Here is a 27,369-nt window from a genome sequence, read left to right on the forward strand (position 1 = left end):
ATTAGCTAAAGTGGTGCTTCAGGTTAAGAACAGTTTCAGGTTAAGAACAGACCTCCGGGACGAATTAAGTACGTACCCCGAGGTACCGCTATATTGTTATTTGTATATTCAGGTGAATGTGTGACTAGTCCCCAATGCTGAGAAGTTTGGGGTAGACTCAGTGGGGATGCTGAGGGTTAGGCTAGCAGGTGCAGTCGTGCACCCCTGTTTATGCCGGCAAACTGGAGCTCTTGTGTCTAAACTGTGGCCTTGGTTTTTGAAGGTCCCCCCACCTCGGGACATGGTGAACTGAGATACGAATATGTCAGAGCTTTCCCAAAGCCAGGCCCACAAGCCAAAATTACTTCTGTAGGAATGGTGAGAATCTGCCTATAATGGTTGCAAGTTGGGAACCACCTTCCTTTCCCTCCCCACCCCTTTACAACTCTCCTCCAAAACTGTAGCATGCTAACTGCATCAGTCCATGGCTTGGCTTGCTTGTCTGAGCTAACTTAAGCTGTTTGCTCTGCAGGCACCTCACAGAGCTTCACCTGCTCTCAGAATTGGGGTACCATGGAAGTCTGAGGCAGGTAGTGAATGGATGTCCTTCCTTTTGGCTCATTTCAGGGCAGCAAGTCTAGAAGGAGTGATTAATGGTGTTTTTGGGTGCTGCTTGGCAGCAAAGTCTTTATCTTCCTTCCCACCTTCCCCTCCACTTAATTAACACTGTTGCATTTCTATAAGTTAAGTAGTATGGAAACACTGACGGAATGGAATGAAGGATTCCACGTTGCTTTTTTTTTTAATAAGGATTAAAGAGTCTCTTCTTTTGGCTGGGGCAGAAATAAACAGCAGGACTTACTGAAGATCTGTGCTGGCACTTGTTCCGTTTACTTTTAACATGCATTAATGATGTGAGAGAGGATGGACCGACTGTAAAGAGGCTCAAATGTTCTGCAGGCGATGCAGAATAATTCCAGCTGGCAAAGTACAAAGAAGGCTGCAGAGATGTGTCAAAAATAAAAATAAAAGTAAACCAGGTGGCTGAGGAACAAAATGGCTGAGAACACAGAGGGCTGATATAGCAGCAAAGTTATATATGTGATGCAGGGAATATTTTATTTTTCTACATCTGTGGCCCTAGTCAACAAGCTACTTCAACTACAGTGGTACCTCGGGTTACATACGCTTCAGGTTACAGACGCTTCAGGTTACAGACTCCGCTAACACAGAAATATTACCTCAGGTTAAGAACTTTGCTTCAGGATGAGAACAGAAATGCAGAAGTGCAGCGGCAGCAGGAGGCCCCATTAGCTAAAGTGATGCTTCAGGTTAAGAACAGTTTCAGGTTAAGAACAGACCTCCAGAGCAAATTAAGTTCTTAACCCAAGGTACCACTGTACTTGGAGAAAAGACTGGGGAGCGACACTTGTTGCCATTGCCTCCATGCCTCCCTCTTACCTCAGGACAGGCAGTTGTGGGGGCTGGATATGGTGCAAGGGATGTCCCCACCTTCAGACTCCTAATGTTCATTTATTTTATTAAACAAGATTTATCTACCACTTATATCATCAGCAACAACAAAAAACCATGAGTGGTGCACATAAAGCAATATGGAATTTACATAAGAAAATGCCAATAAAACCAACCCTCCGACAAACAAATAGGCATACAATTGATCAAAATATAAATAAATTTTTAAAGTTTTAAAACAAGTGCACACAATAAAATTACATGCCTGGGTATTGTTGTTTTATTTAGGTGTGTGCTTGTTAGTTTAAAACTAATGTTTTCCCACTGGGGAAAGGAGATTGTACTCAGGAAAATTATCAACATGCTGCAGCTGCCAAAAACTGCCGGAGAATCATGAGAAAGGGATAAAAAGTATTATGAACACAGTGAAGCAGCCAGAACTTGAATACTGGGCATTTTGCATCCTGGGCAATATCTGTTAAGCTATTCCCTTGCCGAACTGCATACCGTAGTTTTCTGTGTATAAGACACCCCCGTGTATAAGACAAGTCCTATTTTTTTGAACCCCAAATTAAGAAATCAATATTTCAAACTAGGGTTGCCAAAACCATGCTGATGAGACCACCACCAGCAGCAGTGCTTTGGTTGGTGGTGAGTTTTGCTGCAAATTGTTGTTTCCTCCTCCTCCTGCTGCTGCTGCAGCCCATGGTTTAAATGGTGGAGCTGAGCGCCTTGCTGCTGCTGAATAAACAGTGACAGCTACTGGGCAAGCACCGCCTTCAGCTTGCAGGGCTCTGCCGCCAGGGGAGCTTGGCCTGAGCCGGCTGGGCTCCTCTCGCTTGCCATGTCTGGCAATGGTTGATGGCGGCTCCAGCCCACCCAAGCCCATTTGTGTAAGACGACCCCCAATGCTTTACTAAATTTTTAAGCAACAAAACATAATCTTATACATGGAAAAATACGGTAGTTTTACAGCACCCAGTCAGGGCAAAGCAGTTGCTTTAGCTTTGTTTTACTTTCAGTTCAGATTGTTAGCAGCGCGTCCAGACAGGAGCTAGGAAAACCCCTGCTTTGATTCTTAAAAGTTTTCATCCCTTCGTTGCTGGGTCTTTGTAGGATTACTATACAGCCTGTGGAGTTCTGGCCAGCGCATCTTAGAAAGGAACTTTTTGGCTTTCTGATGTGATCAAAGCGCAAGCCCCATCTTCCCCTTCCCAAGTCAAGAAAAGAACCATTACTCTCCGTGTACAGCTCAGCAATTGCTTGTCCTCAGTGTACAGAAATTGTAATGATCTGATACTGTACATAGTCTTATGTAAAAGTATTTCTGTTATACAGTTCTAGAAATCATTTGGGGCTATTAAATGCATGAACACCTTTGCTTAAACATTGTTTTTATCATTTTAAAGGAAAACAAAGGCTGGGGGGGAATTGAGGACCTGCCCCTCCCAAATTCCCCGTTCTTCCCACTAGGGCTTTCATACCTCTAGAGCAGGAGTCAGCAACCTAAGGCCCATGGGCCACAGGCATCCCACGTGGGGCATTTAACTGGCCCACAAGCCGCCCCCGAACCAAGCTGCCCGCTCAGATGCTGGAAATTGTGTCCGCGCAGACACCGGAAATTGCGGCTGTGCGCGTTCATGCGCACATGCACAATCTGGCCCACAGAGGGATTTCTGCTGGAGTGAACCAGCCCAGGTGAGGTAAACCTTGCCAACCCCTGCTCTAGGCTCTATAGATGTTTTTGGACTCCCAACAAACATCATCCCCAGCCAGCATGACCAACATCTGGAGGGACTTACAGGTCCTGCTCCAAACAAGGTTTCCTGGTTTGTGCCTGTAGGTTCTGTGTATGCATGCAATATAAATATATAATATGGGGATTATAGAAACGCTTCTGCTTCTTTTGGCAGCTGTCAATAAATCCCAACAGAGGCCAACTTACATGTTGAGAACCCAGGAAGTGCTAACAGTGCAAGAAGTGGGGCTATAATCCAGATTCAGTAGATTAGCAAGTAGGTCCTTTCCACCTAGGGTGACCGTTTACTCAACGCCAACAAAGAGGGCAAAGGAGGACACAGATCTAAATAAAATGTGCAAATATTAAAAAGATCACACAGTTTAAATAGAACTACAGTGCATGTCTTCATACTGGGGAAGATGATCGCCGGGTTGACCTGTGTGCTTGCTCAGTGTGCTGTCCAGATGCTCGCTGTTGATGGGCAACTTCAAGGCCATTCCTCTCCAAGTCCAATTTAAAGATGCATATGAAGGGAGATTTCATCTAGGTCTTTGTCTTTAAACAGAACTCAGAGCAGGCAGCCCTTCAGACAGAGGACTACCCTCTGTAAAGGAGGGTGTGTTGCTGCTGCCCTAGTCTGAAAGTTGAGCCTTAAGGGGGATTGCCAGGCTCTTAAGTACAGCTCATGCTTTCTAGGTGGCAAGGCAGTTGGGTGCTCTGTCTGATTCTGGGGAGGTGCCCTCTTTTAGGTTTTCCCAAGGTGTATTTCTGAATAGGGATTCCCATCCCGACAGTCATGCTCTGTAGGGATGGGAGACAGATTTGATATTGTTTGCATTTCAATGAGAAACTCCCTGATTTGCACTTCTCAAACCAATGTACAGACCAACACACAAATATCCTTTGAACTTTACCCTTCTCCATTTGTGCCTCCATTGAGAGCCAGTGTGGTGTAGTGGTTAAGAGCAGTGGACTCGTAATCTGGTGAACCGGGTTCGCTTCCCCGCTCCTCCACATGCAGCTTCTGGGTGACCTTGGGCCAGTCACACTTCTCTGAAGTCTCTCAGCCCCACTCACCTCACAGAGTGTTTTGTTGTGGGAATGGAAGGTGTCAGGGAACTGCCATCAGTGCTGGAGGGAGAGAGCAAAAGCCAGAGGGATTCCAGAGAGCGCCCAGGGATCAGGAGAAGCAGCCCATCTTCTGGGGAAGAGAATCAGCGTAGCACCAGTGGAGAAGGGGGGCAGGTGGGGGAAGTGGCGAGGCGGTCCCATGACTCCTTGCCTGGGACCAGCGGGGAGAGTAGGGGTCCTCCGTTGCCCACGCCCTCCTTGCGCAGAAGGCTTTCGCGCAGGGAGAGTAGGAGGAGACTAGGCATCAAAGAGCTTCTTTGCTGGAAGAAGTTTAAGAAACGCCCACTGACGGATTCTGTCAGCGATTGAGTCAGCCACAGGTGAGTGGCTGTCCGAACAGAAAAGGTTCACTTAGGCAACCCAGCTAGGTGATTGTACCCAGCCGGGGAGATAAGCACTGGCTTATGCATGAGCAACCCCTAGAACCATTACAGAAGGGAAAAGGAGACTGTTAGCCACTTTGAGACTCCTTAGGGTAGTGATAAAGCGGGATATCAAATCCAAACTCTTCTTCTTCTTCTTCTTCATTCCCTAGCAACCAGTGTGTGTGAAAATGCATATATTAGAGAAAAGTTTACATTAAAGAATAACATATAAAAATATTGGGGAAAATTGCTTTTTAAAAATGGGTATATTTGTCAAAACTGCATACAAAAATGTATATTTTAGGAGAATCTCACCCTAACATGTTGACAAATTTTCATGATGGTTCATTTTTAAATGCAAATTATTGTTGCAGAAATGTGGAAAACCCAATTTAAGATTGGGAAAATGAGAAACGGAAATTGACAGGTGAATCAATTCCTGGTATTCTGCCCTCTCATACATTTGTGACCCATCTCTTTCCCACAGTACTGGTATGACAGTGATGACCTGGGGGAACTGCCGCTGGATTTTGATGTCATTTGGGATGGAGACTTCGCCATTGACAAGCCACCAGGGTTCAAAGGTATGAGCCCTAGATGCAGAGTGTGTAGATTAGCATTTGTACTAATGGAGGTGCTTTAGGTCTGATTTTTCATGAATCACTTTCCAGTTTTCTAAAATGAACATTTTGTTACGGAGAGACCTTACAAAGTGATAGTAGGAATGCAGTACACCAAGGCACATTAGTGCCGTTCCAAAACTTTTTGCAGCCTGAAGAACAGAAATGCCCCTTCTCAACTAGTGGCAGAGGAAGCCTCTTGGGCACCTGGGGCGATGCGCCCAGGGGTGGGGCAAACCGTCCATATGGGCAGGGTGAACTGCGCCACATGGCGCCCATAGGGGCTAAGGACGGGGTGCACTGCGCAGCACCCATAGGGATGGACAAAGGCAGAGCTAGTGGTAGTGTGTGTCCCAGGGATGACACCCAGGGCGGACCGCCCCCACCTTGCTCCGCCTCTGTTCTCAACACCCACCTACCAGCACTGCTAAGGCCAACACTTTTTTTTTTTTACTACACTCTTCAGTCACCAATTTTCTGCCTTCATCTGTCACTCCTTCCCTACTTCTGGTGCTGCCTAAAACAAGTGACTTAACCCTGATGTATGTATGGTAAAGCCGTCTCTGGAAGATAGAGAAGCTGTCTTAAACTGTATCCAACTGTTGGTTCATCTACCTTAGTTTTGTCTACACTTCCTGCTAGAATCTTCCCAGGGTCTTAGACTGGACATATTTTTGCTGGCCTATCTGGATCTGCTGGGGATTTAAACCTGGGACTTTACTCGTGCAGAGCAGATGCTGTACCTCTGAGCTTCAGTCCTGCATCTTGGTTGACCCTGGTGTGATAATTTATAGCCTGGGTGCATTCAAAGACACAGTTGCATTAAGAAGCTAACCTACTAAAACGTTTATGGTGATTCTGCCATGTTAAGCATGCAGCTGAATCTTGGCCCACACTGCTTGGTTTAGTTTGCCAGCGTAGGTGGAGGAGTCTTTAAGGGAGGTGGCAATCTGGTGCATTGAGAAGAGAGGAAGTTCCTTTCATTTCATCTCCATGTTGTTCTTCCCTCTCCCCAGCTCTGTTGTACAAGTGTTCAGCCCAGCGCTCCAGCTGCGGACTCTGCCTCAAGTCAGACCCGCGCTATGAGTGTGGTTGGTGTGTTCCAGAACGCCGTTGTCTCTTGCGCCCTCACTGCCCTGCTTCCCGGCAGAATTGGGTGCCACCTGGACGGCGGGGGGCCCGCTGCACCCACCCCCGCATCACCCAGGTAAGAAAAACTGCTTAGCGGTTCTCTTAAAGGTAAAGGGACCCCTGACCATTAGGTCCCGTCGTGGCCAACTCTGGGGTTGCAGCACTCATGTTGCAGCACTCATCTCGCTTTATTGGCTGAGGGAGCCGGCGTACAGCTTCCTGGTCATGTGGCCAGCATGACTAAGCCGCTTCTGGCGAACCAGAGCAGCACACGGAAACGCCGTTTACCTTCCCGCCGGAGTGGTACCTATTTATCTACTTGCACTTTGACGTGCTTTGAAACTGCTAGGTTGGCAGGAGCAGGGACTGAGCAACACCCCGTCACGGGGATTCGAACCGCCGACCTTCTGACTGGCAAGTCCTAGGCTCTGTGTTTTAACCCACAGCGCCACCCACGTTTTCTTACTGTGGTGCTTTTTCCTTCTTTTTTGGAACCCCTGCAAACCTCGCTGGGTTCCCTCCCCCCAATGAGCAGCCTTCCTTTGTCTTCCCCTCCCACCCCCAATCTCTCTGCAGGTGTTGCCATTGACTGGCCCCAAGGAAGGTGGGACACGAGTGACAGTTTGGGGAGAGAACCTGGGGCTTCATTTCTTCGAGGTGGGGGTCCGTGTGGCAGGCGTGCGCTGCACTTCTCTCTCTGCTGAATACATCAGCGCTGAGAGGTTGGTGAGGGTTTTCTGAAAACACTGGGTGCTGGTGGAGGAGGAGCCTGCGGGGTGCTGTCAAGGGAAGGTATAGAACAGGGAATTTGGGTAGGCGCAAAACTGCAAAAACAACTGTGTGGTTCATGGTCTCTCACTTAACACCACCTCCTGGACCTGGTGGTGCATTTAATGGCAGAACTCTGTGAATGCAGCTCCTTCACTCCTCCCTTTGTACTTACACCAGGAAGTCCACAGTTAACCAGAGTATCCCTTTTTCCCAGAATGGAAGAAACTCTGATCAGCAGCTTTGGAACAAGCCCAGGATCATAAAGTACAATTTATGGCAGAGTGCCTTTTAGTTATAGCACTTGGTTCTCGTGCATTTGTGAGCCAGGGCTTCCAGGCAGGTTTGTCATATTAACTAAAAACAAAATAATATCTAAGAAGGAAGGCTGCAGGGTTGCAAAATCGGAAGAATGAAAAGCAGCCAATACAGTGAGCTAAAGAGCATACAGTTGTACTTGATGAAGCTATCATTTTAATCTTCACACTTTCTGATCAGACCAGAAAGATTTATGTTGCAAGAAAGGACAATAAATTAGTCTTTTCCTCCCCCCACGTCCCCCAGTGTCATCCCGGCATGTTCCACTCATTTGAATTTAGACATGTTTGTCTAAATGTTTCCCTCTTAAACTCCAGAAACAAGGTTCCCATGCCCAGATTCTCTCACTTTGGTAAAACTGGTCTAAACTACCAATAATGGGTTTTCTTGGGGGTTAGCCACACTTAACTTTTGCTCTGCTTTTTCCAGAGCTCTGTGTTTAAGCTTTATTTCCCACTTTCCCTACGAAAATCCGTGCTTTAGCATTCAGTTTGGCTTTTTCATGGATTGCCGTTTGCTCCAGGGTTTTCATGGGGAAAGATCCAGAGCAAAAAAAAGGAGGGGGACTTGGACACAAAACTTTAAAGTGTGGACCATGCCTGGAAAGAGTGGGGCAAAGGGGAAAGTGTAGATAAGCTCTTTGGTAGGCCAAAGTGGACTTTGATATTTCAATAGCACATGGATGGGTAACATTTTCAGTCTTAACAGGTGGGAGACTCAGATCCGCCATGATCATGAATTTATTGCTTCCTCTGTGCGTCTTGTTTGGGCGGGGCGGTGGGTGGAAGGTGCCTTCGCAATGCAAAACAAGATGGCGTCCCTAGTCCCTTATTGCAGAAACCTCTGAGTTTTCCTTATACAGTGGAACCTCGGGTTACGGTGGGGAGCCCCGCCACAACCCGAAAACGTCGCAACCCAAAGTGCCGTGTCGTGTCGTGTCTGCACACGTGCGCAGCGCAGTTTAGTGCTTCTGCGCATGCACAGACGCGATTTATCGCGACTGCATGTGCACGAATGGCGCGAACCCGGAAGTAACCCGTTCCAGTACTTCCGGGTTTGCACCAGTTGCAAGCCGAGGGTGACGTAAGCCAGAGGCTACATCACCCGAGGCTCCACTGTATTTTGTGCTGAGAAGGATGTTGGTGCTGCCTTGATTGAGGTGAAAAGATAGGCCAGGCCAAAAGTATTCATTGGGCAGCTAGGAGAGATGCCAGGAAAATTTAGAGGATTTCATTGAAGGCCTCTCTGACCAAGGCTAATGCTGCTGACCTAACAGGCACTCCTGAGGAAATGAGGAGTCATCCCCTCCCCAGGGAAGAGCACTGACCAGACTAAAAGGTTTACCAGGCAAACGTCATTCTGTTCAAGGAGTATTTCTTGCAAGGCCTTAACAAACCTGCAGTCTGGGGCAAGACAAAGAGAGCTGAGCTGTGCAAAAATAAATTATGACATGGGCCATTGTGGAATGAAGAATTAGAAGCAATTGATGGCCTTGTGAAGGGAAGGGATGTGGTGGACTCAATGGGGCGGCAGGGATTGGTGTGGTGGCGATGGGATGGGGAGGAAGCCATATTCTTCTGACAAATCACCCTTTCTCCCCTCAGGCTGGTATGCGAACTGGAGCCATCGCTCTTGCCTGACCCTCCCCCTGGGCCTGTGGAGCTGTGCGTAGGCGATTGCAGTGCTGACTACCGGACCCAGTCAGATACTCCCTTCACTTTTGTGGTAATCAGGGTGGGGGTTAGGGCTCAATAGGCATATTTAGCTTATATGATAAGCAATGAAGTACATGGTAGAAGCCTTGCTTGTAAACTGTGGGCGCGTTTATCTGTGGGAAGGGGTGTTTCCTGAGCCCCAGACCCAAAAAGTAGTCTGGTTCTGGAAGGGGTGTCCATGTTAATCAGCTTGAGGGAAGGGGGAGACTGTTTGTGAAGTGTATCTTCATTATTAATTTCTACCTGTTTCCTCATGTAGACCCCCAGTTTTCATGGGGTATACCCAGAACGAGGTCCTGCCTCAGGCGGGACGAAAATCAGCCTCCTGGGAACGCATCTGGATGCTGGGAGCAATGTCAGTGTTGTGATCCGGGGAGCACCATGCCAGCTGATAAGGTATTGTTTGGGGTGCCATTCAGGTTTCAGTGGAGTTGGCTGGGAACTCCTGGACAGGCTCACTATTAAATTGGGTTTGGGTGGGGGAAGGGATTGGGTGGAATTCAGCATCGCGCTGAGGTGAATGTCCATTCAGGACAAGCATGGCAGCAGGCGGAACAATCCCCCCATCTCCTCCCCCAAGCTCTGTTCTGGGAGTTGACCTGAAATCCCCTCCAAGCCTTTTTTTTGGGGGGGGAGGGTGGGCGCAAGTGGAGGAGATGAGGGGAAAGCTCCGCTGGGCGAGTAGAAGCCCTTGGGCTGAAAGGACTCTTTAGGTCAGTGGTTACCAATTGGCAGTCTGCAGACCCCAGAGGTCTGTTTCACCCATGCAGGGGGTCCCTGGCACCATGGGCAAGGGCGCAAAACTGCCTAGAAAGCACTGGACAAGTGGAAATCTGCTTGGCCCCATGCTTTCTAGCACGGGAGAAGCACAAGTCTGGATGATCCCTAGGCCCGTTTATTTTTTGCATAGCAGCTCCTTGTTGTGTAGAGGCTATGAACTGAGAATCAGCATGGTGCAGCAGGCAGAGTATCCAGCCAGAATTGAGGAGGGCCAGGTTCAAATCCCCACTCAGCCATGAAGCTCCTCAACCCTGTTAACTGCCTTTCAGTGTAATCTACCTCAGAATAGAATAGGGTGGTGGTGGTGGGGAGAATCAGGTGTGCTGCCCTAGAGCAGGATAAAAACAAAATAAGTCCATGGCCTGAGACGTAAGGTGGCACAGAGGAGGGAAGCTCTGTGTTTACATTGGACTGTGCAACGTGGGTGAGGGGAAAGTGGAAGGTGTTGAATGATGGGGTGTGGAGGAAGCATAATTTTTGAGGTTAGATTATTTGTGAGGAGGCTGTGTTTGTTTCTTTAGGGGCAATAACTCTCAGTTTCCCTCTCCCAAGGCGTAGCGCAGGGGAGATTGTCTGCCTGTCTCCCCCCTCAGCCCTAGGCCCAGGCCTCGCTGAGCTCAGCCTTCGCATTGACCGTGCTAACATCAGCACCAACGGCACAGTCTCCTTCCGCTACAGCCCTGACCCGGTTGTCACAGGGATAGAGCCTGCCTGGAGCATTGCCAAGTAAGTGATGAGCCTGTGACAGCTCTAAGCTTCTTTACTAAGCATCTCTCATTCCCACAGGACAGTGCCCAGGCCCCAAATCAGTAGATGGGAGTAACTGAGGAAATAAGGCTCTCCCCCCTGCTTCCTCGTGACTGCTGCTTAGTGGGGAGGGCCCTGATGCTTCCCCACCCCCTCATGACTCAGAGAGGAAAATTGGGGGCTGCCCTCCATCCATCACATTTAAAAAGTTTTACTTTAGACACTTCTGCTTTGTCTCGTTTATTCAATCTGTCTCCCATCTCAGTGTTTCTCAAACTATGGTCCCCAGCTGTTGTTGAACTACAACTCCCATCATCCCTAGCTAGCAGGACCAGTGGTCAGGGATGATGGGAGTTGTAGTCCAACTACAGCTGGGAACCCATGTTTGACAACAACAGTCTCATCTTCTAGGCCAGCAATTTGTTTAGATTCCAACAGATAGATAGATATTTAGAGACACACACACACCTTATCCTATTCCAAGGACAATATTGCATATACAGGCATCCCTCCACTAGGGCTGAGTGATACCTGGTTTTCAGCACTGTGATATATCACCAGCTAAACACCACAATTTAGTGATATATCATGATTTTTGAAACTTGGAACTATGTAGGGGGGTGAAGGTTGGGTGAAGGAGCAGTCTGTGGAGATCATGCAGGTTGGGGGGTGCAGATCGGGTGTGTGGCTGGGCAAAGGAACATGGAGATTGGGTGTGTCAGTGAGCAAAGAAGCATGGAGATCAGGCTTGCAGGAAGCAAGTCACCCCTGCAGAAGGGAGCAAGGAAGGAAAGAGGCTTGAAGAACACAGGGCAATGTGGTGGGGTGTTTGTTTTTTACTTTGTGGCACATCTTCCAAATTAAAAAGCATGGAGAGGACAACATTTACAGGCAGTGGAGTTAAGCCAAAAGGAGCTACTGATTTATTAGTAGATATGTATGCATGTTTTTAATTTTATCAACTGTATATTTGGGGGGGGGGTCAAAGGGACCTCAGCCCCTAGGAGTTGACTTCTATGCTCAAGGTTAATGGCGAACACTGGGGAAATTGAGTTTTGGAAAGGGAGAGGGAACACACATAGGGAGCGCACTAGCTTTCATCTTGTGTGAACTTCACTTGGCTCATCTGCAAAGGAAGGCACCTGTGACATTCTGAGCATACCTGGTCTTCTCCATGCAACTGTATCCCTGGTCTCCTTGCCATTGCCACATGCCTGGTGGGTGCCATTATGAGAATGGGGTCTTACCAAAGTCACGAATTGCCCTTTCTTTGGCAAGGTCTTCTCTTTATCATCTGCACCACCACAGTGTCTGTGGGCTGAATCCATTTACCTCCCCTTCTGTCTTTTCTTACCCCCACCCTACAGTGGTAGTACTAGTCTCACAGTGAGTGGGACCCACCTGCTGACGATCCAGGAGCCCCGTGTTCGAGCTGCCTATGGGGGAATAGAAACCATCAATGTGAGTCTTCTGTGGAGTGGGCTAAACTGACGCAGACTGAGTGTGCAGCAAAAAAGAGGCAATTGACAGACATAGAGGAGAGAGGGAGGGAGAGAGAAGGGATTTGCACCATCAGGTTAGCTACTCTGCTCTAAGAAACAATATACCACTCACCCATATTGTGTATCAACCAGTACTATCACTTGGCTTAAAACATGTTTGTTGATCTACAGATCAATCCTCCATACCCAGGAGTTCAAGAGCAGAATGTCCATTGCACCTGTAGTTCTTAACTTCAAACTTTTGCCAGGTTTTCACTTCCGCTTTTAAACTGTCCATCTTTTGTGCATTAAATTTGTGTGATTGTAGCTGGCCAGCCGCCAAGTGTGTAAAGCTGTGATTGCATAAGTTGAATGCACACTAGTTGCGAGTTGACTGTATATAAACTCACTGCACATTCTCCCTCCACCGTCTGATAGAAGGTCTGTAGCTTAAGGAACTATTCAGACATATGATCTCCCACTTTCATTCTGGATGGTGAAGTTCAGAAGGAAACTCCATCATGTGATATATATTTTCTTAATCATGTATTTCCACTCCCAAGACTCTGTAAGTAAAAACCATAAAATGTAAACCATAAAATTGTAAGTAAAACCATGAAATGGTTCTTAAACATATCTGTCTCTGTCTTGAATCCAAGATAAAGATTAGGAGGCCCAAAGCATTCTGGGAGGGAGGGAATAGTCCTCCCTTCCAATCCCTTAAAAGGCAACATACTTTTTGAGAGCTAATTGTGAAAGCCAAGGCTCTGCATGTCAGAAGTAAGGACTGCTGGTCTTTGAGACAGCAGAGTAGGTATGCGCGGTTGGGTGTTGAAGGTCAGAAGCCAAGCGTAGCGGATTATTCTTTGTTCCCCCTCAGTTGTGGGGTGTCTGTTTTTCCTTCCTTGCAGAGTTGCCAGGTGCTGAATGATTCGGTGATGTTGTGCAAGGCCCCTGGCATCATACCTGGGGAGGAGGCCCTGCCCCTTGCAGGTGCTCACCCTGACGAGTTTGGCTTCCTCTTGGATGATGTGGCAGCCGCTCGTACCTTGAACCGCTCCGCCTTTACCTACTACCCTGACCCCAGCTTTGAGCCATTTGGTCCCAGCGGCATCCTGGAGATTAAGCCTGGATCCCATGTAGTCCTCAAGGTACTGAAGCGTTTGTGTCAGGGCTTTTCAAACGTTAATGGTTGAAAACCTCAAGCCAATCAAATGATAGCCTGCTCAAAGCCTACTGAAAGAGAAAACCATGACAGAATTATTTTCTCCAGCATAATGTGGCTTTTTACCTTTTGGTTAGAGATAAGCATTCCAAAAAGGAAAGGAGTGCCTATTTTATGGTTGTGGCATTCAAATACAGTGGTACCTCGGGTTAAGTACTTAATTTGTTCTGGAGGTCTGTTATTAACCTGAAACTGTTCTTAACCTGAAGCACCACTTTAGCTAATGGGGCCTCCCGCTGCTGCCGCGCCGCCAGAGCACGATTTCTGTTCTCATCCTGAAGCTCTTAACCCGAGGTACTATTTCTGGGTTATCGGAGTCTGTAACCTGAAGCGTATGTACCCCGAGGTACCACTGTACAGAATTTGATCGGAAATTGAGAATTTAGTTTTCTTTCATATATATTTTAAAAACTTTTTTCTAGACCTTATGACAGCAAAGTAGGTGTGAGTAAATATAGGCCTTGTTTGGTGAAATCTGGTTGAGGTGGTCTGAGGAGGATTCCCAATGATTAAGGAATTTAGTTTTAGATCCTTGCCTTTCTCCATGGATAAGAGAAATATACAATTCTGTACTGGCTGCAGAGAATGAATGTGCTTTTTGGTGCTATGTTGAATGGACTTTGTGCAGAGTGGGTACCCAATTTGCACTTTGAGAGTCCTGGGCTTGGACTCAAGAGACTCTTCTCCAAGCCTAGATTCAGGATCCTGTGACAGAATGCTCCCATATCTTCACTCATATTCCTGTGTCTTTCAGGGCAGGAACCTGATCCCAGCAGTATCGGGCAGCGCACGACTCAACTATACAGTACTAATTGGCGGAGAGCCCTGCATCCTGACTGTCTCAGAGACCCAACTGCTGTGTGACTCACCAAGCCAAACCGGGGAACAGCCAGTTACGGTACACCTATCATTGGAAGTCAGGGAGGGAAGGGGGGATGTGGAGCAGATGGGACCAGTCTGCCCATTCCAGGGAGAACTGCCAATGCTATGGACATGTAAGGGGTTGTCCAGTGAGTGATTTGTCCTGGTGATGTGACATAGTAGTATGCAAGTGTTAGCCTGAGGAATGTCATCCCCGCCCCTCCCCGGCAAGTGCAGGTACACAGCTGGTGGGTAGACCTGCCCATCCTGCCCAACCATGTGGACCAACTAAAAGAAAAAAATTGCAGAATAGAGCACCCCATACATCTGGGTTGAAGAGTGTGGGATATGCTAGGGTTCTCTCACCAAATAGTACTTACCCCAAACCTGGATTTTGGCATCTAGGAATTCTCCTTTATTTCCCCTTGCCACCAACAAAGAGGTCAACAATGTTCCAAGAACAAGTTCTGATGTCCAAAAAGATATGCCCTAAGTGCATTTGAGGGCTGTTCCCCTGAGTTAAGCCGCTGGACCTCATTGTTTTCAGAGACAGCACATATCCTGAACAGTAGATTCCAGTTAGTTAAATGTACAAGGGGATGGGAGAGCTGTTGTCTTAATGATGGTGGACTATATAAACGGGCCCTTGGCCTGATCCAGCGGGGTGCTTCTCCTGTGTGACCTGGCTTAATCTCGTGCTCTTCTTTTTGTAGATCCTGGTGGGGGGTCTCTCGTTCTCCCCTGGGACCTTACACATTTACCCTGAGACAGCCCTGCCTTTGCCGGCCCTTGTGGGGTTAGGTGCAGGAGGAAGCCTGCTTCTGGGCGCTATCATCGGGGTGCTGGTGGCCTACAAGCGGAAGACTCGGGATGCTGACCGTACTCTGAAGCGCTTGCAGCTGCAGATGGACAACTTGGAGTCTCGTGTGGCCCTGGAGTGCAAGGAAGGTATTTAGGGGGCTGGGAAATAAAGGGATGTGAATGTCGGGGGCCCAAGGTTGGTAGTTGTTGCTGGAACGTGTTCATGTAATCTTCGGCATCTCCTCTCTTAGGAGGCGATTGATGCTAATGTAGGTCTTTAGGCGCAAAGGTGCCTTCTCTAGTTGTTATCTGTAGCCTCCAACATGGAGTGCAGAAGTCCAGCTCCCTCTGGGCACTATGTATGCATCAGGACTGGTTCCCAGGGTATGGAATAGTTCCTTTTGTAGATTGGAAAGATGTGCAGCCATTATGGGCTCCATATTCTTTTCACAGCAAATAGTTTGTGGCAGTCACCAGCTCCTGTAATACTGCGACAAGGCCGGCCCTACCATTCAGCAGAGTGGGATGGCTGCATCAGACAGCTAATTCTGGGTGTCATGAAGGGACAGGAAACCAGGAGTTATTGAAGGTATTTCTGATAGTATCTCCACTCGCAAGGAGAGGTGCTTGTGGGATTTTCTGTCTCATTTGCCAGAATAACTTGGCCAGCTTTAAGCTGGCCATGATTGGGGGTGGGATTTGCTGTTCTGCTTCATGTAGCAAAATGTATTTGGTTTATAGGTAGCAAAAGTCTTTGGTTGTCAGTTTATCCCACAACCATCCCTATTTTGTTCCCATTTTGTGAAATAGTTGAGTGTTGGGAGTTTTCTGTTAACGTATTAATTCACAGAAGATTTGTTTAGGTTTCAGCCCCTCTTTGGGTGTCTCGAAATTAAATCTCTGGTGTTTCTCTGGGGGTGGCTGGGCAAGAAGGGCAGAGAAGGTCCACCTAAACTCTAGATGGCAAAGACATGGGCATAGGCACAAAATGCCAAGGTACCATTCCCGCCCCCCATTTTCCCACTACTGAACACCATGACTTATCTGTCCCAATAGACACACATTCCCTGCCTTAGAAAACAGTTCAGAACAACGAGCAGAAAGAGAAGAACCTTCAGCAATAAGAGTGCAGTCATCTTAGGCAGTAATTTCTGGTGTAAATATGTGTCAAAAATCCACAAAAACATTCCTTTGTGTGAAATGTTGAGAAGGTTGTGCTTGATACAGCTTGGTGGGCTCAGAGAATGGGGGGCACTTGCCATGAATGGTCCTTAATGAGAAATGTGGCAGCTTCTGGAGAACCCTAGGAACCCAGGTGTCTTTAAATTATTTGGCTCCCTTAGGTTTCAAAAGCCTAGGGGTGTTTTTTTTTGGGGGGGGGGAATTACAGTGGAGAAGGTTGCCCGTTATGCATGGTCTCCAACACTTTTGACCATCTTCCACCTTCTTCAGCTTTTGCTGAGCTGCAGACAGACATTAACGAGCTGACAAACAACATGGATGGTGTGAAGATCCCTTTCCTGGACTATCGGACCTACGCAAGGCGTGTGCTTTTTCCAGGGGTGGATGAGCACCCAGCGCTGCAGGAGACCAGTGTAAGTTGCAATGCAGGGGGAGAGACAGGGACCTGGCAAAGGTTTTTGCCTTACAGGTGGCAGAAAAGAGAGATCAGAAGCTGGTGTTTCATGATCTCCATATGACACAAACCAAGTCATGGAGGAACCACCAAGCCCATGGTGGTGGGGTTCTTGCATGTTGAAGTCTTGGCCTTCTAGCTTTTGGGTGTAGGTCAGTCCCCTGCCCCACTTTGGTATTTCCTCCATTGAGGTACATGTTCTTGAACTACTTGTTTGGCCTCGCTTAGACAAATTAATGGAGGATAGGCTATCAATGGCTACTAACCATAAGGTCTGTGTCCTGCCTTATCAATCGGAAGCAGGTGTGCCTCTGTAGATGGGTTGCTGGGAATCAGTCGCAAGTGGGCAGAGTGCAGTTGCACTCGGGTCATGCCTCTGGCCTTCCTTATAGGCACATGGTTGGCCATTGTGAGACCAGGACGCTGTACTATGATGAGGCCTTTGGCCTCACCCAGCAAGGGTCTTCTGCCTGTCAGCCCCCAAAGACACCTATCTCATTGCTGTTGGAAACAAGAAACTGGTCTGGGTGGGTCCTTGCTCTGATCTAGCAGCAAAGGATGTTCCTATTCTTTTAATGCTCTTATGCAGAAGAGACAAGAGTCAATAGTGCAGATGACAACATTCCTCTCTCAGTGGCCATCTTGTGAGCAGCAGCATCTCAAAGACATGTGCAAAGTTTCAGGACCCTCCATGGGAATGTTTTTCATGTGCATGACCATTTTCCAGGTGTCCTGGCTAGCTCAAGGGGTGTGTCTCTCTCGCTTCTCTTGCCCTCCACAGACGCCACCGAGCACAGAGAAAGGCCTCCGCCTCTTCGGGCAGCTGCTGCACACGCGGCCCTTCCTGTTGACCTTCATCCACACCCTGGAGGGACAGCGTGGCTTCTCCATGCGGGACCGGGGGGCTGTTGCTTCCCTGACTATGGTGGCTCTGCAGGGCAGGCTGGACTATGCTACCGGTGTGCTGAAGCAGCTGCTGGCAGACCTCATTGAAAAGAACCTGCAGAACCGTGCGCACCCCAAGCTCTTGCTCCGCCGGTGAGAGGCCTTCTTTGCTCCTCCCCACCACTTAATGCCATAAGCCTTTAACCCTCACATTGCCACCAAACAAGTGCCACAACACCCTCGATTGCCTCCCCATCTTCTAAACAAGAGATTGCCAGACCCCGTTAAGGCTGGGAACCACGTATCAGCATCGTGCTGGTACAGTCAGCTACATTTGCCCCTCTGCAGCACTTCCACACAGAGCTGCTATGGGTCCTCAGCCCCTGCTAGCCCTGCCATGTTCCACCTCTTAACATGCAAACTTCTGTGCTGCTCTCTGCTGTATTTCTCCCCATCTTTCCAGTCTGGTGGACTGAATTGATGCTGTGTGTCTCTTCCTTCCCTCCAAATGTCCCTGTAATTCCAGGGGCTGGGGGCAGCAGCATCCCATTTGTTGGAGTGAACATTGTTGGGGCAGAGGAAGTAGGGAGGTCAAGTTTCTAGTCCCTGTGACATGGCAAAGGGGTTCCCAGATTTATGCGTATTTCTCTTCACAGCTGTGTGCGTGTGGGCATTGAGGATTCCCTCCACCTCCCACACGTGGGGAACTCAGCTGTCTGTGCTCTCTCTTTTTCTGTTTTCCCAGGACGGAGTCCGTAGCTGAGAAGATGTTGACAAATTGGTTTACTTTCCTGTTGCACAGGTTCCTCAAGGTGAGTGCATGCAAGCGAAAGAGAGGGGGCCTCCAGGGGGAGAGAGAGAAGTGAGAGAGATGGAACGGGGCCTCTGACATCTGGGTCCTGGCCCTTATTCTGGCAGAGAGCAGGAATCTAAAGGGGGCTGAGGGAAACTAGAGGCCAAAGATCCAGAATTTTCTACCCACAGTCTTTGTCCTGGGGATAGGGAGTTGGGAATGAGAGTTATGTGGTTAGGGAAGGAAATGTTTTGCATGCATCAGCTTCCATGTCCAATCTCTAGGATCTGTAGTTTGACAAATGACCAGGTAGCAGGGGATGATAGCAGCAGTGGCTGGTCCATTAGGCCAAGCAAGACGCATCCCTACCACCCTCGGTTGGCCCTGCTGCCTGCCCTCCTTACTTACAACTGGTTGAGGAGTGTGTGGCCCTGTCTGCCGCCTGCCACCTCCTTATTCAGCAGGGAGGAGGAATGGGAGTGAGGAGGAACTCAAATGTGTTGGCTCTGCCTCTCACTGGCTGTGGTTGCTTCTGCCACTGCCTATGCCTACTGCTGGGCTCCATGCCTTCTGGGTGATGGAGAGCACCTTTCTCTGCCAGAGGCCCTGATGCCAAAGTAGATGGATAATAATCTGACCTGGGATACGGGATCTTCCTATGTTCCTTGCCTATTAACCTCTCTCTTCTTCCCCACCCCCAGGAATGTGCTGGAGAGCCGCTATTTATGCTATTCTGTGCCATCAAGCAGCAGATGGAGAAAGGACCCATAGATTCCATCACAGGCGAGGCTCGCTACTCGCTGAGCGAGGACAAGCTCATTCGCCAGCAAATAGATTACAAGACCTTGGTGAGGATGCTGGTGGCTGTGCTATGCCTCTGTCTGGGGAGAGAACAGTTTAGTTTGCTCTGTGAAGGGGGGGCGGGTTTGCTGTTGCACAGGCCATTCTGGCTTGCAGTCTTAGAGGACTCCAGGCCACCAGATTTGAAGAGATAAGCAGCAGCCTAACATTTTAATGACAGGAGACATAACTTTATAGGGCTGACCTACTTAAGCCTCAAATGGGGCTGCCTTAAAGGAAGAAAGTTCCACAAAGTTCCATAGAACTGGAGAGAGGAACAGGGAAGGGTGAGATTAGCCCAGTGATGTCAAAGACTGCTGTGTGCCTGTGTGCTGCATGCTGGACTTTGGCTAAGGTGAGGCACTAGGTTCTGCTTACAGGCAGCTGGGGGTGGGGGCAAAACAGGGGTCCATTCCTACAGTTCTATGTAGGGATAAAAGTTTGGTTTGTTTGTTTTTTACTTTGGCTGACCACGAAAAGGATGGGCCTTCCCCTGTTTCCATCCTGGCGTAGATTAGGCAACCTGCTCTTGGACCTTCATGTTAGTTTGGCAATAAAAGGTTTTCAAAATGTCTCCAAGTTCATACATCAGACTGACCCCAAATACAGTGGTGCCCCGCAAGACGAATGCCTCGAAAAACGAAAAACGCGCAAGATGAAAGGGTTTTTCGGTTTTTGCATCGCTTCGCAAGACGATTTTTCCTATGGGCTTGCTTCGCAAGACGAAACATCTTGCGAGTTCTTGCGAGTTTGTTTCCTTTTTCTTAAAGCCGCTAAGCCGTTAATAGCCGTTAATAGCCGCTAAGCCGCGCTTCGCAAGATGAAGAAACCGCAAGACGAAGAGACTCGCGGAACGGATTAATTTCGACTTGCGAGGCACCACTGTACAGCGATGCTGGAACTTCAGTTGCTCACAAATGGTCGTTGGGGATGTGAGGAATGACCAGAGCTGAAAAACTGTCTAGGTATGACCCTGGGTGCATGTAACTAGGGATGCATGAGCCTTGAAACTGTGACGATTGCAACACTAGCAGGTTTTTTCTGTGCTTCCAGACTCTGTTATGTACCCCCCCTGAGCCCCCTGGGGGCCCTGCTGTGCCTGTCAAGGTATTAAACTGTGACTCAGTGACGCAAGTGAAGGAGAAGCTGCTGGACGCTGTGTACCGTGGGGTGCCCTATTCCCAACGCCCACGTGCCGAAGACATGGAGCTGGGTATGAAGGCAGGAACGTGGGAGAAAGCAGGTGGGGCTGGGAGCCTGGACTGGACACCTTGGTGATTAGCCACTGGGTTTAGGCTAGGGGTGGAGGACCTTGGTTTCAGCGGATGCTCTTCGACTGTAGGTCCCGTTATCCCTAACCACAGGCCATGCTGACTGGGGCTGATGGGAATTTCAGTAACAACATAATCTGGAGGGCCACAGGCTCCCCACCCCTGGCTTGTTGTTGTTGTTGTTGTTTAGTCGTGTTCGACTCTTCGTGACCCCATGGACCACAGCACGCCAGGCACTCCTGTCTTCCACTGACTCCCGCAGTTTGGTCAAACTCATGCTGGTAGCTTTGAGAACACCCCTGGCTTAAGTTGTATTAAAATAGGGGGGAGCCTGGGAGGGATAATACCAAGCCAGCTCTCTCCTCATTGACCTTCTTTTTCACCCCAGAATGGTGTCAAGGCAGTGGGGGGCGAACCATTCTGCAGGATGAGGATGCCACAAGCAAGATTGAAGGAGACTGGAAGCGGCTCAATACACTTGGGCATTATCAGGTAACCGGTTTCCCTTCCTCCCAGCTCAGGGCCAGATGAACTCCCCTGGATTCCTAATATGCTTACCATAGCCTGGGGAAAATGGGAAAATGTGGTAGTATTTGGGAGCAAGCAGCTTCTGAGCAGTACAAGGTGTGAGGGCTGTTCTGTATTCCTTAGGAATCAGGAAATAAATAATGCTTTGCACGCCATAGAAGATTTGAGGAGTGGAATAGAGCAGGTTGCGAGGGGGGTGGAAGAGGGGGCTGTGCGTGTGAGTGTCTTGACCAAGCAAAGAACACTGGATTACCTCAAGAATACAACTCAAGGAGTCATACTCCGTACTGTTTGGAAGCCTCAGTGACAAACTGTATTCTGGGGGATTATCCTAGCTCTCTTCTTGTGTGCTGAGGTAGAAAGAAGCTGATTGTAGCATAATGGCTTAAGACTTCAAGGCAGGAAGATCCCTGTTCAAATCTCGTCTCCATCATGAATTCACTATGTTGGCCACTTAAGCCAAGCCACTGTTCTCTCTGGTTCACAAACACATATGCTTGCACACACTCCCATATAATAATAACATTGGCCTACTTTCCAAGGCTGTTACTAAGATAATGCAGGCAAAATGCATTGAAAATTGTAGATGTGGTATTATTATTATGTCAATTTTTGTTCTCACCCCCACCCCCCTTTTAACCCCACCTTTACCTGTCCCACCCCTGCCACCCCTGGCATTCAATGTGCAGGTAGCAGATGGCTCTGCAGTGGCGCTGGTTCCTAGGCAGGCATCGGGCTACAATATCGCCAGCTCTTTCACTTTCACCCACTCGCTGAGCCGCTATGGTAAGGAATGACACATCCTGCTCAACACTCCCCATTCCCTCTAATGCTTGGCTGCACTAATAAGTGACCAAGGGCTCCTGCCTTCTCTCTTTGACAAGGTAACACAATGTTGTGCAAAGTTATGCTGCCTTTTTTGGGTGGTGGTGGAGTCGAATTCAGCTTCCCCCCCCCCCATTGCCACTAAAGCTTGAGAGGATGAAAATGCATCTTCCATCCTTCTGTACACTCTACACAAGAATCTTCAACCTCCTGCCTCGCCCCACCCTCTCCAAATTAATTCTGTTCTTAGACAATCCATATTTTGGATTATTCAGTCTAAATACGCTAATTTATGCAAATTTACATACTTCTTCCATTTTTCATAATTTCTCATTGTTAGCCATGGGTTTAGTTACTGCCCTCAACCACTGGAACTCTTATTCAGCTGCACTTGCTCAATATAATAATTATTAAAAGCTGATGCTGAATTCTGCACATTGTGCTGCCTGTTTTGTGCTTCCTCTTCATTCCTGCTGATTCACAGCACATGCACAGGTCCACGAAGCTGGAATTAATGCACACAGGGGTGCTGTGTCCTTGGCCTTGTTCTCAGAGTCCATAGAGCTGGTCACAGCTCTTTCCTGACCTGTTGGCTCTTTTGCAATGCCATCTGTCAGTGTTTCATCTGAGCCCTCCTGAGCCGAGAATGCAACCTTGTGCGGTCAGGATTTTTCTGTTGTCCATCTATGTGACCTGGTTCCCTGCTGTATACAGTGTGAACTGGAGCGTAAGAAGATTTGTCCTTCACAAGTGAAGTGTCCTTTCTTACTGTGTGACACAGCAAGCCCCTGGCCTTTTGTGGCTTGCCCTATTATCACCTAAGCCAGGTGGCCTTTCAAGGAGGGCTATTGCCACGTCCAAACTTCTTATCCCTAAGCTTTCTTCCAGCACCACCCTGGCCTGGCTGTAATTACGTTTGCTATTCCAAGCCTGGAATGCATGTAATTTTACTGCCACTCCCACTCTGTGGCTTTGTGGTTTGAGGGGAACGGGGAGTGGTTCACTTGGCCTATGGAGGCTGGTGGTTTTGGTATTACCAGTGCCTGCTTGGGTGCAGGCACTCTTCAAGGCTGAATAAATACAAACCTGTCCTTCAGGTGAGCTTCTGGTGTAGAGCAAAGATTGAAAAGAGGTGCATGGAAGGCAGGCTCTTGAGGGTTGGTCTTGAGGGCTGACATGGGTAAAGCTCAAAAGAGGTTCTTGCTCGTCCTCCCCCCCCATCTTCCACAGAGAGTTTGCTCCGCACCTCTAGCAGTCCAGAGAGCTTGCGCTCACGAGCCCCCATCCTCACTCCGGATCAAGATTCGGGTACCCGTCTCTGGCATTTAGTCAAGAACCACGAGCATCTTGGAGACCCTAAGGAAGGGGAACGAGGGAGCAAGATGGTGTCTGAGATCTACCTCACGAGGCTCCTTGCCACCAAGGTATGTCAGGAGAGGAACTGGATCACTGAAATGAGGGGTTGGCTAGTTTTAAAAGCTCCTTGCCCCAAACCAGGCAGGCAGAAGATTCTACACCAATCTGTAAATCAATCCATGGCAGACATTTTTCCTTGAAAACTGCCAAGATATTTTTTCGTGCTTAACCTTAAAGTGACTTCCTGTTCCTGTTTTTGTTTTAAAAGAACCTCATTGCTGCTTGCCCTCATTGCAGCTCTCCCTGATATCCTTTCTAACAACTGAATAATTATCACCCTATTTTCCTCTGCCTTGTTGGTATTTTCCCTTTGGTAGATGAAACGCACTGAGGTTCTTCTTCCAACCTTTCATTATAGAAACCTACAGATCTCTGTAGTTCTAGTCTTCAACAAAGCTCTGTTGGAGCGGGCCCAGGTTAGGAGTGAGGCGAGAGGGGGCACGTGCTCCAGACAGCAGGTACAGGGGCCCACGAAACAGGATCCAAAACAGCCATCCGGGCACTTGCTTGGCGAGTCCTTGCATTCCAACCATCCATCTCTTCCAATAAGTAAAACCTAGCCAGGAATGCAAGGAGTCACTGAATGTGTGCTTGAGGGGCAGCTGTTCTATGGCCAGTTGCAGCTTACCCACCACTTCTAGGAGGAGGAGGCTGGCTGTAAAAGGGCCGCCTCCTTGCTCACCCCAGGAAGAGAAAGGTGAAGAGCCCAGCGGCAGTGGGATGACACAAGGAGAGTTGTGTCCCTTTGTCCCTCCCTGGTTGCTCCTTGCTTTCCTCTTCCTGGGGCAGACAAGGAGGGCAGACCTTTCTACAGCAGCCTGCAGAAAACGGCAGTGCAGACTTTTGCCTCCTAGGGCAAAATCTGTAGATCCTACACCGTCTTGGGAGAGACATTTCCCCACAGTCCTCTTCACGTTTCTGTCATTGTTTAGTTTGGAAAAGGACTGTAGCTTAGTGGCACCGCCTCTGCTTTGCATATGAAAGGTCCCAGGTCCAGACCCCACTGGCATCTCCACGTCTGCCTGGGAGCCCCCTGCCTGAAACCCTGGAGAGCTGCTGCCAGTTAGTGTAAACAATACCGAGCTAGATGGATTCGTAGTCTGACTCTGCACAAGGCAGCTTCCTGTGTTCCAACAGTGGTCAACCCTTCACAGAGGTGGCCTGAACTCGTCTCCCGGGCAGGGCATGCTTTGAACCGCAGCCTGTCTGGATTGCAGGGGTGTGATCATTGGTGCCTCTGGCCTGGGCCTCGTGGCAAACTCGCTGCAGCTTCCAGTGTCTGCCAAGTGACATCTAAGTACAGCTCAGATACTTTATGGACATGGCATGTGATGCCACTGTCTCCAAAACAGTGACAGTGAGGAAGGAATGCAGAGAATGTGTGATTTGAGGTCTGAATTGTGCGAGATTGTTTGTGTAATGTGATGTGTGTACACATGCGATTTTTGTTTGTATTCTACCATTCTGCTCATTCTATTCTAATTGTGTTACTTTAATCCAGTATTTGACTGTAATACATTTAGTAGCATTTTGTGGTGCTGCTCTGGTGTAGTGGCTAAGAGTTTGCTGACACGGTTTTATTATTGTAATTTCATTTCATTGCTCTGGTTTCCTTTGAAAGGGAGTGGGGTGTTGATCTTTTTATGGTAATAAGAAACACTAAACCAAGAGATCCTCGGTTCAAATCTTGTCTCCACCATGAATTTATTTAATGGTGTAAGGCAAGTCACTGTCCTCACATCTGCAAAATGGGGATATGTTGTTACAACTTTGGAGTTATTACAGGGATTATTGAGATAAAGTACAAATACAAATGCCAGTTGTAATTTAATGAACACAATTTATAGACCAAATATAAATATTTGCGGTTCAAAGCATATAATTATCAAAATTTCTAAGTGGTAATAATATTACCATTGTGTACAGGTTCCTTTTTAAACTGGCGATCAGTACCCTCTTATTTATCATAAAAACAAACACAGTGCTTAAGATTTCCATAAGTTGTACCTATGTTAAAAGATAAGAGAGTCGCTGGCTGCAGGCTCACAATTGAATAGATACAAAAGGAAAAGGAATAAGGAGGGAAGAGAAAAGCACAGGAGCAGCTGCTTCTTCACTGGCCAGTGGATGGGGCCAAGTTGTCTCCCCTCCGTCATGATGTTTTTCCTGGGAGCCAGAAGGTGCAACCTCCAAGTGACCCTTTTTCCCCTGGCTTGTGTTAGAGGACAGAGGGGGCCTCCCTTCAGCTCTGCAGGTCTGCTTGCATAATTCTTATTTTTAAAAAAAATTTCATTCAGATTTTGTTACAGATTACAACAAAAAATATTACTCAGAATGAAGAACAGAAAGAGGCAAATAATAATCTCCCCCTAGCAATGACTGCCTCTCAGCAGTACATCATCTGCTTACATTATAATAGTTGCATCGCACAGTCTTTCAAATACAGGCAGCGACCATTTTAGGCGCATCTACACAGGGCCGGATTTAGTTTGATGAGGCCCTAAGCTACTGGGGCCCTTTATATGTCCAGCTGTCCTTTGTCAACAACAAATTGTCATTTTTTTGTGTTGAATATATGCTATATGGTAATTTATGGACCTAATAGGTAGCTAAAGCTATTTGCCACTGTTGCTGTATTTAGGTTTTATTTTATTTGTTTTTTAATCTTATATTTTGGAAATGTACATCCAGGTGTTTTTTTCTTCTAATTTTTTTGGGGGGCCCCAAGAGAGTGGGGCCTTAAGCTACAGCTTGTTTAGCTTATACGCAAATCCAGCACTGCATCTACATGGCACGCGATTGATGAGGTGTGGGCCTTTCTGGACCCGGAAGAGGGAAGAACGGGGGTGGAGGGGGGGGACAGAATGGGGCAGGGCAGATGGGGCTCGGCACATAAGAGCTGGGAACAGATCCCTGGTGCAAAATGGTCGTCGCCTGTATCTCTTAAGGCTTATCCATTCTGCAAATGAGATTGGTGTCAAGCTGCCAATTGAATGGTCCCCTCAGGAGAAGCGGCAACCATTTAAACTTGTGTAAAACTGGCCTACAATGAAGTGTAGATGTGCCCTTATTTGAGACTGTGTCCCAAATCAAGAATACTATGGCAGCGATGATTAGGTGGGCTACTGAGGTCCAGTGCCGAGGGCCTTCTGGCGGTTCCCTCATTGCGAGAAGCAAAGCTACAGGGAACCAGGCAGAGGGCCTTCTCGGTAGTGGCGCCCGCCCTGTGGAACACCCTCCCATCAGATGTCAAAACAATAAACAACTACCTGACATTCAGAAGACATCTTAAGGCAGCCCTGTTCAGGGAAGTTTTTGACATGTGATATTTTACTGTATTTTTGGTTTCTATGGAAGCTGCCCAGAGTGGCTGGGGAGGCCCAGCCAGATGGGCGGGGTATAAATAATAAATTATTATTATTATTATTATTATTATTATTATTATTATTATTATTATTATTACTGCAAGAGTTCAAGAAAATCAGGGAACAGAATAGTTAGGGAAACAAAAGGGATTGGATGTGCTTGTGAATATTATGTATACAAATGCAAGATGGAAGAGTGGTGCTATTTTCCGTGGGAGTGCTCCCCATGATCTCCAAATATTGACAGTTGTTTTCTCCATCCATCCATCCATCCCAAAATATGTTTTCCAGAAATTTTTCTCTTCTGCTTCTTCAGGGCACATTGCAGAAGTTTGTAGACGACCTGTTTGAGACTGTGTTCAGCACAGCACACCGGGCCAGTGCACTCCCCCTGCCCATCAAATACATGTTTGACTTCCTGGACGAGCAGGCAGAGCGAAGGCAGATTGGGGACCCTGACGTGCGACATACCTGGAAAAGCAACTGGTGAGACCTTTGGCTTTGGCCCTTTGGCCACCAGCCAGTACCCAAAAGTAATAATTCTTCTTCTTTGGTGATCACTTGTAGCCGAGTAAGATTGTCTTCCATGAATATAGTCTTAACAGTGAGTCCGTAAGTGACTGTGGAGCCCCATTCTGGATCTGCATGTCCTTCCACAGTGGGGACATAGGTTT

General features: G+C 48.0%; 1 protein-coding gene across 3 annotated transcripts in view; it reads left to right on the forward strand.

Annotated features, from left to right (window-relative positions):
* PLXNA3 (plexin A3) overlaps positions 1-27,369 on the forward strand; it is a 71,733-nt gene that overhangs the window by 36,541 nt on the left and 7,823 nt on the right. For 2 of the 3 annotated variants that reach the window (XM_081893667.1, XM_081893666.1), the window contains exons 11-29: positions 5,177-5,273; positions 6,326-6,516; positions 7,017-7,162; positions 9,131-9,251; positions 9,501-9,637; positions 10,574-10,747; positions 12,136-12,229; positions 13,161-13,400; positions 14,229-14,372; positions 15,049-15,283; positions 16,589-16,731; positions 17,554-17,810; positions 18,403-18,469; positions 19,152-19,298; positions 20,344-20,533; positions 20,950-21,053; positions 21,779-21,875; positions 23,145-23,338; positions 27,012-27,181. In XM_081893667.1, the coding sequence (XP_081749793.1) occupies positions 5,177-5,273; positions 6,326-6,516; positions 7,017-7,162; positions 9,131-9,251; positions 9,501-9,637; positions 10,574-10,747; positions 12,136-12,229; positions 13,161-13,400; positions 14,229-14,372; positions 15,049-15,283; positions 16,589-16,731; positions 17,554-17,810; positions 18,403-18,469; positions 19,152-19,298; positions 20,344-20,533; positions 20,950-21,053; positions 21,779-21,875; positions 23,145-23,338; positions 27,012-27,181 (2,948 nt within the window). The remainder of the gene's footprint in view (positions 1-5,176; positions 5,274-6,325; positions 6,517-7,016; positions 7,163-9,130; positions 9,252-9,500; positions 9,638-10,573; positions 10,748-12,135; positions 12,230-13,160; positions 13,401-14,228; positions 14,373-15,048; positions 15,284-16,588; positions 16,732-17,553; positions 17,811-18,402; positions 18,470-19,151; positions 19,299-20,343; positions 20,534-20,949; positions 21,054-21,778; positions 21,876-23,144; positions 23,339-27,011; positions 27,182-27,369) is intronic. The other variant, XM_081893668.1, reaches the window with a different exon arrangement.

This window comes from Podarcis melisellensis (genome assembly GCF_964234715.1).
Source record: "Podarcis melisellensis genome assembly, chromosome: 17".
NCBI classification, from domain to species: domain Eukaryota; kingdom Metazoa; phylum Chordata; class Lepidosauria; order Squamata; family Lacertidae; genus Podarcis; species Podarcis melisellensis.